Here is a 14,659-nt window from a genome sequence, read left to right as displayed (position 1 = left end):
TCCTTTTCTTCTCAAGATTCATGGATGAAATAATTTTATGTTTTTACACAGCGATGGATCATAGAAACAGCCCATTTGTGACCATTAAGACGTGCTCAAAGATGAGAAGCGAATAAAGTATCATAACGACTATTTAACAAATTTGGAAGCAGCTATCAGGTAAGAAAATTTATACATGTAAATCGTCTCTGCAGGTTGCTTCTTTCTACACATGTTCATGGATATTTGATATCATGCGATGTATATGGGGAAGATGGTTGCAAGGTGAGAGGCTATTTCGTGTGGTCCTTGTTGGATAACTTGCAACGGGGAGCTGGATTTAGTTCAAGGTTTGATTTGTACTACGTGGATTACCACGAGACAACCTCAAAAGATACGCAAAGGATTCTGTCAAATGGTTCAAGAATTTGTTGTCTGCCTAGCCAAAGGGATTGTGAGTTGTGAACATTAAAAATAGTAGTAGTATAAACAAAACAAAACAAAGTTTGGCTTTACATTACGTACAAAATGCAAATAAAGGTGCACGTGGGACATTTCATTTTGTATAATTATGAGCTTCCTGATGATGTAAAAGTTATTTCAACTAATCATGTAATTCGATGAATTTCTATGATTGCTTTCAACACCAAAAAAGTAAATTACTCGAATTTCTCAAGTTAATTTCTACTCTCATTTAAATTTTCACCTTATATTAAATAAAAAATGAGACAATAGCAAGCGGTGGAGATGGCAAAAAACTAAGCAGCAAACTTTTCATGTCCAAAAATTCATATTTGATTGATCATACTTAAAAGTCGATTGTTTTTTTTTTTGTTGTTGAAAAAAGGTCTATTAATTGCTTGTGAGTATGTATAGTACTATCTAATTGGTACAAGCATTGGGTGTACATAAGTATCATATTTTTTAAAATTTTATTTAAATAGAAAATAATTTAATAAATTTAAATAAACTATATTAGATAATAGTGAAATAAATTTCAATGAATATGGATAATATTTGATTAAGAGATAGAGAATAATTTAGAAATAAATTATATAAAATATATGGCTAATAAATAAATCCAACTAAGTTAATAGTATACAGTTTTATTACAATTGATTTTGGCAATATCTGCTTTTAATTAGTAGTGAAGGCTTAGGAGAAAATTAAATTTAAAAGTGCATAATCCGAACTGTCTGCATCCGATAGAAAATTAGAAATCCACACGTGCGATTTTATAAACGGGTCATCTTTTTCGGATCCTCTCCATCTACAAAACGACGCCGACCGCGTTCAACTTTTTTTCCCATCTCGATTCCATCCAATCTAATCTCGTCGACTCTAAAATTTTGAACAATCTGTTCCTAAAATTTGAATCCAACACTATTTTCATTCAATTCAATCCATCCTCTTCCAATCGAAACCTCTTTCAGCTCAAGCCGTTGATTCTGCGAATTCTAGGTTTTTGGACTTGAAATCTTCGATCCGTAAGATTATCCCCTGAATGGATTAATTAGTTGATTTTTTTTCATTGCTAATCTCTTTTCTACGGCTACCCCTTGCTAATATATTCAAAATTTGAAGTTTTATTCTGAGACCTTTTACCATCTAGGGTTTGTTTATTCAATTTGTTTTACCTATCTTATGGCTAATTGTGTTTGTAAATTGATTTAGGGTTTTGATACGACTGTTACTGAATTGAATTTGGATATCCTTTTTGCTGTTTTCAACGTCGAATTTTTTACTCAAGAGTTAGGGTTTTTCACGAAATTGGGGGTATTTCTTAGATCTGTCTCTATCTACTATAAATTGATTGGAAAGCTAGTTTATCTTCGGTAGTATTTCTTCTAAATAATTGGGTTTTTTTTCTATGTGTGTAATTAATGTAAAATATATACATTATTTATTTTAAATAATAATTATTTTAATTCAAATATGCAATATTTACATACAAAAGTATTCGGTTTTTTGTAAAGACGAAAAAAGAATGTTTATTCAGCATGGTTGTCTTTGTTTGCATGCTATGAACAGACAGTCCGACATGGGGTTTAATTGGTTAATTTTATTGTTTTCATTTTTTCTGCTTGTTACTGATTGATCCTTTTACCTCATTATTACTTTGAAATGGAGCATTCCTATGTGAATAATTATGCATCTATTTTTTTTGTGCATGGGAGCTATTGCAAACTTGATATAATAATGTGTGAAAAAAATTGCCAATCATGATTAAAACAAGTTTTTTGACTGTTATATGATGCAAAGAACACAAAGCACCTTTGTACATTCGAGTTTCTACCTTATGTTTTTAATTGGCAGTGAGGCTTGGAATAATAAAAATGTACGATTTAACAAGGAGAATTGTTGTTTGGTTGTTGCTACTTGTAATTTGAATGCATGGTTTGGGGTTTTGGAAATATCACGGATCTCTGTCGGGTCGTGGCTTTTTTTCTTGTTACTTTCTCTAATAGGTCTTCATTTGTGCTCGCTGTTTATGAGATTTTCCTTGATCTTTTCCACCTTTGCATCTTTTACAAAATTACTGATTTCATCGTTTAGCAAATACCATTTTACTCGAGTTGCTTATTCTCTTGGCTTTCTTTTCAGAGGATGGGAGTGAAACGTCCATTTGAAGAAAAATTTCCAGAGCTTTCTCTCAAGCAACATAAACAATTCGATCAGGATAATAAAATAATTCTTTGTGAAGAGGATTTTCCCTCTGCCTTTACTTCTCCGAACACTGATTCTTTCTGTAAATTATGCTTCTCGATTTCGTATTTTTTATTAGTATTTTCTTATCCGGAGCTTATTCGGCGACATATCTCTATAGAGAAGCTTTTTAAGAATATGCTCCTCTAAATTTGTACTAGAAAAAGGCTGTAGTTTTCTGCTTTATGAGCATCAAATCCGATCTGCACATTTTTTTGTCATCTATATTTGCATCTTTTCTCTCATTACATCTGAACAATCTTTATTAATCATTCTATCATATTTTAATGTGTGCCAGGTGAAGCTAAGAGCGGCTATTATAAGTTACAACATGATAGGGGGTTCTACAGTAGCCACACTAATGCTGCACCTGTGGATGACAAGGAATTAGAGACAAGTGCTCCTTTATCATGGGTCACCAGCAGCAGTAGTGAGGATGATACAGGACTGGAGGATGCAACGTTCGGGTCTTATTTTCAACCACATTTTGACTTCAGCATACCCTTCCAGTTCCCAGAACAGTTGGAGAATCCATACTTTTCGTTGTTCAATTGTTCTCCAAGAAAAGAAATTCCTGTTGGACCAGATTGTCAAGATGAAGTTCTGCCTTGGGATGTGAATGTTACTGATTCATTACAGTACTTCAATTCTGACAACTGTACGCAGCAAAAATCAATGGGAACTTGTACTGTGCCAATGCCCGACGATGATTCGACCTTTGAATCGTCCCAATTAAATTCTCTTAGTAAAGAAGTTCCCGTTGGACCAGATCATCAAGCTGAAGTTCTGCCATGGGACAGGAACCTTCCTAGAAAAGATTGTTTGGGTTCTGATGTCAGGGAGCAAAGGCTTATGGGAACTTGTGTTACTCCAGTGCCTGATAATTCAGCCGTAAATGGAGTCAAAGTTGGACAAGGCAGAACAGATTGTTGCTGCCCAGATGTGGGATCCATAAGATGTGTGCGTCAACATGTGAAGGAGGCGAGAGAAACATTTAGAGAGGCCATTGGTGAAGAGAGTTTCTCAGAGCTGGGGTTTTATGACATGGGTGAGGAAGTGGCATGCAAGTGGAAGGCAAATGTTGAACACCTTTTCCATGAGATCATATTCTCTAATCCCATTTCACGTGGTAAAAATTTTTGGAAACAACTCAGTGCAGCTTTCCCAACGCGAACGAAAAATGAAATAGTAAGTTATTATTTCAATGTCTTCATGCTCCGGAGGCGGGCCACACAGAACCGGTCTTTGTTGCTGGAGGTAGATAGTGATGAGGACGAGTGGAAAGGTACTCATGGAGGAGATTTGTATGAGAACCGATCTCATTTGATGGATTCAGATACAGATGATGAATATGACGATGATGATGACCATGGTGCTGTTGATGAACAAGTGGGAGTCTTTGGTGAATTCTGTCAAGTTCGAGGGGCACGTGACGACTCCACAATTGAGTCAGTTGGTAATCAAGATTTGCGCCTGAGCCGTGGGCAAAGCATGTCATCCGAGTCTGAAAATGTCCGTGTAGATGATGGCTTCGTTCAATGCGATGGGACTTCGAATGGCAATGGCAGTGGCCATGTAGATAAATAAGAGTTGCTGAGATCTAATAGAATAATCCGTTAATTTAGATTTTTTTTTCTTTTAAATTTTTGGTTCGTAGGTGGATCAAATTTGGTTCGCCAAATCTTGTCGGCTTGAGGAAAAGAAAGCGTCAAGTACGTTGCTTCTTGAATTCCTCCATATTATAAAGAAAAACGAAAAAATATTGTACTATATTTTCTGCTCAAGTTTCGTTCGTAATAATCTCTTAAAAGTTGACTGCAAAGGTTGACTGCAAAGGTTGACTCATTACTCATAGAAAGCGAACCAGAGTAGTATGTATCTTGTCAATTTTAAGTTTTTACCTCTTTAAATCAAAATAAGTCTCCTCACTATTAAAATTGCTGCCTACGTATACATAGGGATCTCTTTTCAAGTCTTGATTCACGATAAACGAATAAAGTAGGTTCTGGGAGAAAGGGTCAACATGAAATTATTCAAAACTAGTTTTTAAGAAAATAATGACTCTGGTTTGGCTGGCCAGTGGCCACCTATTGCTTAAATTGGGACACGTTGTCTTCGAGAATAGCTAGCTATATATCTACGTTTTTAGTAATTTGACATCCTATTTTTTTTAAAAAAATTTGAAACGCAATATAATAATTGCATTTTTTTAACAATGGCCCTGATAATCATTCAACGAGATTTAGCTTTTGGACGAAAATTGTACATTTTGCACTCATAACCAAAAGCTTTTAGGGAAGAAAATGTTACATTTGGGAATCTAGATTAAAGAATGGCACACGTTGTTATTATTTTGATATATTTGTCCCATTCGCTTCAAATCTCCTTCATTAAATTAAATCAAATCCTTATCTCTTGGAATTGATCAACCCTAATTCTCAACTCCGTTGATAAAATAATTTGCTAGAATTTTATCTCTTGAAGTAAGTTTATTCTACAATTTTCTTATAATAGTAAATGGAGAATATTTGTTTGCTTAATTATTCAATGTATGACAAAACATTGAACTTTGGAGAGGATGGGTCCTCCTCCTACCTTCCTTCTTGGACAAGGGTCTCAATCACCATTGAAGCAGCTAGCAATTCAAAGGTAGTATGTTCATCATAACTAAGAGTAGTTTCATGATTAGGAACAACGAGTTCATAAATTTTATTATCTATAAATAATCTTCGAAGATTTTTGTTATCTCCTACAAAAAGCAAACATCAAAGATCGAATCTTTTCAAATAATTAATGTGTAATTTCACTCAATCACAAAAGACTAATTCTCTATCTCAAAAAAAAAAAAAAAATCCTCAATTGCTTTGCATCTTTTGTTTATTAAATTTGGGTCCCTCTCCAGAGGTCCGAATGTGTAGAAAGAGCTACTCGAAACCAAAGATTGAACTTCATCTAAAAGTGATAACAAAAGATTCTCTAAGCTTTGAAGAACTTAAGTAATGATATTTTTATGGCAAAAATGCTTTCTTTATAGCTTTTAATATAACAAACATTTAAAACCAAATCTGGTTAAGTTGATTCAACCCCAGATGCCACGTTTCGAATTTATGCAACATCGAGCTGAGGATATTGAATATTTATACCCTGTCTAATATAAACTTAGACAAAATTATACAACTTCAAATTGCAAATATATCACCATCCTCACTCATAAACCACCGCCAAATGAATTAGATATCAATGTTTTAACACAAAATTATTATAGAAAATTATCAAAAGGTATTTTAATATTTTTTCTTGCTTATAAGAAAATATCTGATTGTATGCGGGTGCTTGGTCAGCTAACTTATAAGCCGTTTGATAGATTAAAATCAAAAAGAAAAATTAATTTGATAATTAATCGATCATTTTATATCGCGGATCAGGCCTAAATTACTTGTAGACAAATTTTATATATGATATCAATGTACTTCAAATGAAGAAAACGGCTGAGGATTGGGGCCTTTCTTTGCTTCGAGCAAGGACAAAACAACCGAGTAGTCCTCAAAACGTTGGATCATTCATGCTCCTTTTTAAGCGTATGAATACTTCAATTTCCACCAGCACAATTTTCGTGTACCCTTGAGATTCTGCCTCGAGAATAATCCAACAGATCTTTGAACGTTTCATTCATTTTGTGTCAAGCACGTGCAGCCCATAATCTCTTGATTTCTCTTTGCTTCCATGCATGGATTCTCCTCCTACGATGACACAAGAAAAAGGAAAAATACAGGTATATATAAAGAGAGTCTAATTATATGCAGAGAGAGAGAGTGTGTCTGTTAGGGAAGGAGAGAAATATTTGGAAGGAAAGAGTATCTTTTTTCCCGGTTTCACTTCTTAATCGTTGATGAGTTGAATCTAGTTCAAAGGTACCCATCAGATCAAAAAAGAAATTTTGTTTGCCGCATTGAATTCGTCAGATTCTTGGAATATCATTCTATGGGGTGTCAGTTATGTGCTTTTTCTTGTTTGCTTGGAGATTACATAGATAATGAATTCCAAACTGTTTTCCTTTTACGGGTGAGTCTTATCTTTTACTTTCCCTAAAAAAAAAAGCTGTCACGTCTGACCAGTTTGATGATTCTGTTTCAATCCCTTGTGTAATACTAAGGTATAAAATTTGTGATCTGTGCCTAATACCCCACATTCAAGATTTGTGCTTCTCAGATTCATATCTTACTTTACAGTTTTTTCTGATCTGGAGCCTATTGTGGTTGGGTTCTTCTGTTTGTGGAACTCTTCGAGAAGTGGTAGATCGAGGAGTGCTGCATTTTACTGAATTTAAGGTCGTTTATTTGTTTGCTTATCTTGATTTTACTGTTGGCTTTATCGCTATTTGGTGATTGAATAAAATCATTTGATGGAGGAGGATAAGAAATTGAAGTTTATTTGCAAGTTGTGCAACAAGAAGTACCCTTGTGGGAAGTCACTAGGGGGTCATATGAGGTCTCATGTAACTACAAATTCAGCTGAATCTGACAGAAAATTTGATCGTGGGCGGCAGTTTTCGGTGAAAGAGTCAGGTTGTGCTGAATTTGTAGATGGGCAATCTAGTTATGGGCTAAGGGAAAATCCCAAGAAAACATGGAGGGCGGTGGATTCAAGTTTCCCTTTGCAACAGGAGAGAGTTTGCAAGCAATGTGGCAAAGGGTTTCTATCAATGAAAGCGTTGTGTGGCCATATGGCATGCCATTCTGTGAAAGATAAGCTGGATCTGGATTGTTATTCAGATACCGAAAATGAAGATAGTATGGTGAGAACAAGAGCTTCAAAGAGTAAGAGGTATGATAAAATTATATTTAAGACTCCTTTGTGTTTAGCTGATAACAATGATTCTTCATCTGTATCTGAAATTGATCGACGAGAACAAGAGGAGGTAGCTATATGTTTGATGCTGTTATCTATGGATTCTGTCTACAAGAATTGTGTGAATTCGGTAGCTGAATCTTCTGACAATAATTCTGTTATTCTTGAGACTAAATCCTCTTCTATTTACTTGGGTAATGGTAAGGAATGCTTAAATAATGTTAATCAAAATGGAGAGATGAAGGTAAAAGATGGTTGCTTTGAAGCAGAAGTTCCTCGAATGGAGAATTCTGATTCTGTGTATTTTTGGGATGGATGTGGTAAGGTTGAGTTCGATGTATCAGTTGACCGTTTATATGGTGACGGAAAATGTGAGTATGGTGCTAGATTTAGGAAGAAATTGGACAAAATCACCTGTTACGGACCTGTGTTCAGAATGGAAATGACGAGTGAAAATGGATATGGTTATGCTGGTATGACTTCGAATTCTATGAGGGTTGAATCCCAAAAGAGGATGTCCAGTCCTGCAAATCTTGAAACACGGGGTAAATCTTGTAAGAAGATGAGGAGCACCTTACGAGAAGCTGAAGCAGCAAATTATCCTCAGCATAGAAATAAATATGAATGTTTGAACTGCGGAAAGACCTGTAACTCTTACCACGCTCTCGGAGGGCACAGACCCTGCCATAAGAGAAGCAGTAAATCCGTATACGAAAGAAATGAGAACAACCCAGATTATTCTACGAAGCCTAAGCTACTTGATCTTAATCTTCCAGCTCCCGAAGAGAGTGAGGAGGATAGCCACTGCCAGTTGACAAGTTTGAATAAGTTTCGGGCCAATTTTCATGTGTAAAGACAGATGTTGCTGATCTTTTGAAGATTCAGGCTAATGTGCATAGAAATACTGGTAAACTGCAAGCCTTCAATATGCGCTCATTCCGTCCCCTTTTTTCATGTGTCAAGATTGTGCTCCCATTCTTGTAAATTCTAAATTCACTTTGTCTTCATTTGAAGCTATGATATCACACCCTTGAGAAGTTTTAATCAGCAAAAATCCATTGACTGAAGATTAATTACAAAGATTCATTGCTTGTTGCTATGCGGTTTGAATATGTTCAAATTTCTAACATTGCTTTTCTCCCCCTTCTTTTATTTATATAAATTCATCGTTGTTCACATTATATTCAAGACTTCAAGCAATGGCTTGGTTCCTTAAGGAGACAATAATAAAAGTGCACGTAGACTTGTCAAACTCCAGAACGATCCTTGCTGGATGCAGTAACCCGAGCCCGGAAATGGTTGACTGCAGTGGTAGGCCAGCAGCCCAGGCCCAGTTAGAGCTCGGAATCTTTCCTGCCCCTTGTTCTTCACAGTCTCCAGCAAGCTTGACCCAGTCCAACTCCATGGACACACATCTACATACATATATGGCTTACCGGCCCAAACACATATTTTTAACATTATAATAAATATTTATAAATGATACTTTGTTTTAATATAATCTGATTTAATAGTTTTTTTTTTGTTTAAACTTTTTTATGAAGGTTATTTTTTGATTTATTTCCAAAACCGAAACAAAAATCGAGGATTCACGGTTCAGTTTGGTTCCTAAAAATATGAAATGAAAGCATTGTTCTCTTATCTTTGCGAAATGTCCAGCATACGTACATTTATTTACTTTTGGAAAAGGTTAGTCAACGTAAATTTATTTTAATTTTTTTTAGCAGATGAATGCATTTCTATTTCAAATTACGTATCAAAATGAAAAATAGTGTGAAAAACTAGGGAACGAATCACCGTGTGTACATAATGTATGATTGTTAATAAGTTTTTAAAAATTTAATTAAATACTATTTGATTATCTGCGTGGTAATTATTGATTCACTTTCAAATTTAATATTTATTGATGATTAAAGAAAAAGGTTATTTATGTTATTTAATTTACTTAAATAACATTAAAAATTGCTATATATGTTGTCAACTCCTCTTTGGACACACGACACACACACACACACACACACACACACACACACACACACACAACTATATCAAAGAAGCATTCACGAACAAAACATCGAATTATGAAGAATCCTCTCCTTTGCACCCACAAAACTCTTGTGTTAATTATGCCCTTTCTTCTCCTCACAATCATCATGATCTCCTCCATCCAGTCCCAATCCAAATTGAACCACCACAACCTTCTGCATTCAGGGCGGCGCCACCATTTTTGCCACCCGATCCCCGCCCAACCTCCAACGTCCATCTGCTACCACCTACATAGAATATGCTTCTGTCCACGACAGCCGCCACTGCCAGATGACGTTGACCCAAGATTTGGTGTTGAGAAAAGATTAGTCCCCTCTGGGCCCAACCCTCTTCATAACTGAACCGCAGCTCTAACCCTAGAGTTCGTCATCACACTGTATCAGATTTCTGAGATCACACTGTATCAGATTTCACAAATCTTGTGGACTTTGTTTCTGAGATCACACTGTATCAGAATTCACAAAGTTTCATATCGGTGGTACTGGTGTTTGAGTTTCTTTCTTTCTCTCTCTGTTTTTTTTCATTGCATGGTGATTTGAAATCGCTGTTTAAGGCCTGTTTTGCGCTCTAGCATTCTTAAATAATTCGAAGAAAAAGCAATCTTAGTGAGGGCAGGCAGGCAGTTCAGCTAAGGAAGATCAAAATATAGACTGGAAACACCGACCAGATCCATCTAATGTAAATTTCTTTACTTTTATTTTTCTATTATTATCTCCGGCTTAGGCTTGGTTTGTGTCATATACATGAATCAAGGAATCCTCATGAACCTCATAAATGTTGAAGTTCATGTGGCAAAATAACATCGAATATTATTGTCTATTGTCGTCAAAAAAATATATTGATTTTTTTTTCTTTTTAAAAAAAAAAAACAAATTTGTGGATTTTATAGAATGCATGATATTAGGAATATCTAAATTTGATATGAAATAAACAGTGAAAATTTGTTATATAATTTATAGATTATATAAGTTTCCACTTGGGAATCTTCTAACATGGCATTTAATTGTGTTTGTTTCGAGTATGTGCATGTATAATTAAACGTCGAATACTCGTGCCTATCCTATGGTCATTGCACTATTTAATTTGAAATTGAAATTAATGAAAGTCATGAATCCCATGAGGTACTCGCATCAATTTAATGTCATCATGATAAGAATTAATCTATACTAATATAATTAAATTAGAGATTATCATTATCATTATTATCATCCAAATAATAATTACAAATCCCACAAAAAATCAATTGTAAAAAGTACACATTGCGTATAGGGGTGGGAAAAAATACCGAATTTTCGATATACCAAGATTACTGTAACGAAAAAAATGCTGAATTTACTGAATTTTCGGTATACCAAATATTTCGGTACAATATGGTAACAATACACAATTTTTTTGTACGATAACGGTATGCAATTTGAAAATTTCGGTATATATCGTAATACCGACATACCGAAAAAATATATAATATTTGAAAACAATAAATTTATAAAATTTTCTCTGAGGAAAAAATAAATAGATGTCGATTTTTATTGTTTTCCTATTAAGTGTCCTTTTTATGCCCTTATAAGAATTGGTGGATTTAATTAATTTGACAATGGCTCATTCAAGAAATTTTATCCAAACCACTTTTCCTTGATTCCCCATTATCACAATTTTCGAAATTCAAAAGACTAGACTCCGAGTTGACCTCAAAACACTGATCTTCACAACAATTTTGCTTTTGAAGGGCTCTGATTGATTTCTTGAATAGCTAGTAAGCGCGATCTTTTAAATAATCCATAGATATTGGATAAAGATTTGCCTCTATCAACTCATTTTCAAATAACTCTATCTAGATTCGGACTCTGCCTCTATATAAGTATATAACACGTGCTGCAACTCTTGTTTTGATTCATCTTCAACGAAAAACCTTCTTTATCTTCACGAATCAATGGCTCAAATAGGCTTAAGAATCACAATCTTGTGTGTTATTTTGTTAAGTTCTTGTTTAGCTTCTGCAGATGATGTGAAGTTGAATGTCGAGGCGGTGACGTCCATCGGAAAAACAGATGACAACTTCATTTGCGCTACATTGGATTGGTGGCCTTCAAACAAATGCGACTATGATCAATGTCCATGGGGACAAGCTGGCCTCCTCAATCTGGTGCTCCTTTTCTTGGATAAATCGTGTTTTTTTTTTTATCATTATAAAGTGTTAAATCTGATTAAAGTTGGGTTGATGTATGTTTTGTATTTCGCAGGACTTGGATAACCAGATCCTTGCTAACGCCATAAGAGGTTAGCTATTTAAAAATTAAAAACAACTAAAAAGTATAAGTTCAACAATCTCAAAAACTTTTTCATGATTTTCGTTTACGTTGTTTTTCAGTAAATTTTTATCCTCCCAATTCAATTCTTTTTATGTTTCTATTTGTTACTCGTTGTTAATATAAACATGATATTTTATGATTTATCCAATAATATACATATATATATATTTTATGTTATACGCGTGTCTATATAAAAGTTATATTTGTATACATCTAGATACAATTGAAAAACCACAAGTAGCAATGGCCGCCGACGGATTTAATTAATTTGTGCTTTATTACTTTTTAAAGTGCTAAAAATACTGTAATTTGCACCAGCCTTCAACCCTCTTCGGCTCAGACTTGGAGGTTCGCTACAAGACCAGGTTCTATACAAAGTTGGTGACTCTATCAAGAAGTGCCCACACTTCAAGAAAAGAGATGGAGAACTGTTTGGATTCACCAAAGGTTGTTTTCACATGGACAGATGGGATCAACTCAACAAGTTGTTCAACGACACCGGGTAAACCTAACACACATATGATACACACACACACACACACAATGTTAGTTGATCAATCAGAGAAAAAGTAACTCAATGATGCGTCGATTTATTCAGGGCTAAAATAACTTTTGGCTTGAATGCTCTAACCGGAAGGAAGAAGGTTGAAGGTGATGATATGCTTATGATGGGTGACTGGAACTCAAAAAACGCTCATGACTTCATGAAGTACACGGCCTCTAAAGGATACAAGATCGACTCATACGAACTAGGTAACGATATCAACGATCTTTTTTATAACTTGAAATTCCTTGTGAGGTTTTCTTGTTTTGTTTCGACTTAAAATACTATTTTCTCCAGGCAACGAGCTCTGTGGGAGTGGGGTGTCAAAAAGAATAGAAGCAGAACAATATGGGAAGGATGTTATTGAACTCAAGAGACTAGTCCAAGATGTGTATCCTGACCCTTCTACACAACCTAAGGTCTTAGGCCCTGCTGGATTCTATGATGAACAATGGTTCAATACATTCCTTCAGACAACAGGACCAAATGTGGTCGATGGGTTAACCCACCACATTTACAATCTTGGTGCAGGTACCCTATTAAAACAGAGAGAGATCTTGAATTTGATAGTAATATATCCACACACGCATGCACGCACAGCGATTGGTTTTCATATTTTGCATTTGTGCAGGTGTTGACTCCACTCTCATCAACAAGGTTCAAGATCCCTATTTCCTCGACCAAATTACTCAAACGTATGAAGATGCTTCTACCAGTGTCAAATTATTCGGGCCATGGTCCGGGGCATGGGTCGGGGAAGCAGGAGGGGCTTATAACAGTGGTGGCAAAGATGTTTCTCATACTTTCGTTAATGGATTCTGGTTTGTACATATATCTATCTATGTGTTTTAATGTATGTAAAGTTACATGTTGCACGATAAGAAACTATCGTACGTGATGATTGTTCCATTCATAAAACAGGTTTTTGGATCAGTTGGGTATGACCTCAACATTCAACCACAAGGTCTACTGCAGGCAATCATTGATTGGAGGCAACTATGGTTTGCTAAACACAACCACCTTCATCCCTAATCCAGATTACTATGGGTGAGTAATGAATCATGCATTGATTCATAGTCTGTCAAAGAAAATAAAGATCATTTGATAATTTGTAACACTTTTGTTTTTGCAGTGCTCTTTTGTGGCACCGCTTGATGGGAAGGAATGTGCTCGCTACCTCCCATAACAGCTCCCCCTACTTGCGTGCCTATACTCATTGCTCCAAGAACTCGGTAAGCCGGATTTTCTTTCAAACCCATGATTTATATTCTAAATAAAAGAGTACTCAAACATTCTTTCCTTGCTCCGAAAAAGCCTGAATTTTTTTTGTGCTTAATTTGTTAGGCTGGAATCACAGTCATGCTCATCAACATGTCAAATTCTACGACCTTTGAAGTTTCAGTCACGAATGACATGAACTTACACCCCACTGGACGCAAGTTGGAAGATAATGGGGACGATACTCAGAGGGAAGAGTACCATTTGACTCCCCAAGATGGCAATATTCAGAGTGATGTGTTGCTGCTGAATGGAACGCCACTGAAGCTCACAGAATCAGCTGATATTCCCGACATGAATCCGCAGCTTGTTGACAATTCTTTGCCCATCTCTGTGGCTCCTGATTCGATAGTTTTTGCTACAATTAAAGGATTCAAGGCTCCAGCTTGTTCTAGTTAATTTGGAAAGTTTTGGTTCTTACTTAATATTTTTTTCTAGGTTAATTTTTAAGTTTCAAGGAACTAGTTTGTTTATTTGTTTTTTAAATTGGTTAAAATCTTTTATAATTTCAAATATACACATTGTGTCTCATGTTAGGTGTCATGGGTTTTCTGCCCGAATCTCGAACACCATTTTATGCAAAATCGTGGCATATGAGATTATATTCATGAACTTTTTTCCGCCCGTCATTCTTCTCTCCTAAATTATCTTTGGATGTTATTTGTTTTGATGTACCTACAAAATACAAAAGGACGGGATAAATTTTAATACTTTTTTATAGATATAAGTCTTAAATCCACTAGCTTTCAAATGAAACCAAATCTTGTGCGGTAAGAAAATGTGAAAAAAAGATTGATAAACTTTTCCATTGAAAAGTGACCATAAGCTAGAAGAAAAGGATGCTTTTTCATCAAGGGTTTAAAGATTCAAAACCGATCCTCGCATCCAAAGCACAGATTCCATCTTGCTTGCTTCCAAAACTTTGACAGCAGTCCACTCATTAAAAACC

General features: G+C 35.3%; 3 protein-coding genes across 5 annotated transcripts; all 3 read left to right on the top strand.

Moving 5' to 3' along the window:
- Positions 1 to 1,210: 1,210 nt before the first annotated feature.
- Positions 1,211 to 4,309, top strand: LOC140957487 (uncharacterized). The gene is made up of 3 exons (XM_073414775.1): positions 1,211 to 1,466; positions 2,584 to 2,728; positions 2,984 to 4,309. The coding sequence occupies exons 2-3, from the start codon at positions 2,587 to 2,589 to the stop codon at positions 4,270 to 4,272; spliced, it is 1,431 nt and encodes a 476-aa protein (XP_073270876.1). The 5' UTR covers positions 1,211 to 1,466; positions 2,584 to 2,586; the 3' UTR covers positions 4,273 to 4,309.
- Positions 4,310 to 6,112: 1,803 nt separating this feature from the next.
- LOC140956848 (uncharacterized) lies at positions 6,113 to 8,942 on the top strand. 3 transcript variants are annotated; one of them, XM_073413744.1, is made up of 2 exons: positions 6,113 to 6,457; positions 7,232 to 8,942. In XM_073413744.1, the coding sequence occupies exons 1-2, from the start codon at positions 6,413 to 6,415 to the stop codon at positions 8,384 to 8,386; spliced, it is 1,200 nt and encodes a 399-aa protein (XP_073269845.1). In that variant the 5' UTR covers positions 6,113 to 6,412; the 3' UTR covers positions 8,387 to 8,942. The 3 variants fall into 3 exon arrangements, with proteins under 3 accessions (XP_073269845.1, XP_073269844.1, XP_073269846.1); XM_073413743.1 differs by having other exon boundaries at positions 6,116 to 6,457; positions 6,784 to 8,941; XM_073413745.1 differs by having other exon boundaries at positions 6,117 to 6,457; positions 7,210 to 8,942.
- Positions 8,943 to 11,446: 2,504 nt separating this feature from the next.
- Positions 11,447 to 14,289, top strand: LOC140957761 (heparanase-like protein 2). The gene is made up of 9 exons (XM_073415138.1): positions 11,447 to 11,722; positions 11,820 to 11,856; positions 12,207 to 12,390; positions 12,487 to 12,641; positions 12,730 to 12,963; positions 13,064 to 13,253; positions 13,354 to 13,479; positions 13,565 to 13,664; positions 13,777 to 14,289. Exons 1-9 carry the CDS (start codon positions 11,510 to 11,512, stop codon positions 14,107 to 14,109), a joined length of 1,572 nt encoding a protein of 523 aa, XP_073271239.1. The 5' UTR covers positions 11,447 to 11,509; the 3' UTR covers positions 14,110 to 14,289.
- Positions 14,290 to 14,659: the final 370 nt, after the last annotated feature.

This window comes from Primulina huaijiensis, chromosome 14 (assembly GCF_012295235.1).
Source record: "Primulina huaijiensis isolate GDHJ02 chromosome 14, ASM1229523v2, whole genome shotgun sequence".
NCBI lineage: Eukaryota > Viridiplantae > Streptophyta > Magnoliopsida > Lamiales > Gesneriaceae > Primulina > Primulina huaijiensis.
Note: the sequence above shows the minus strand (reverse complement) of the source record. Positions and strands in the feature narration are given on the sequence as shown.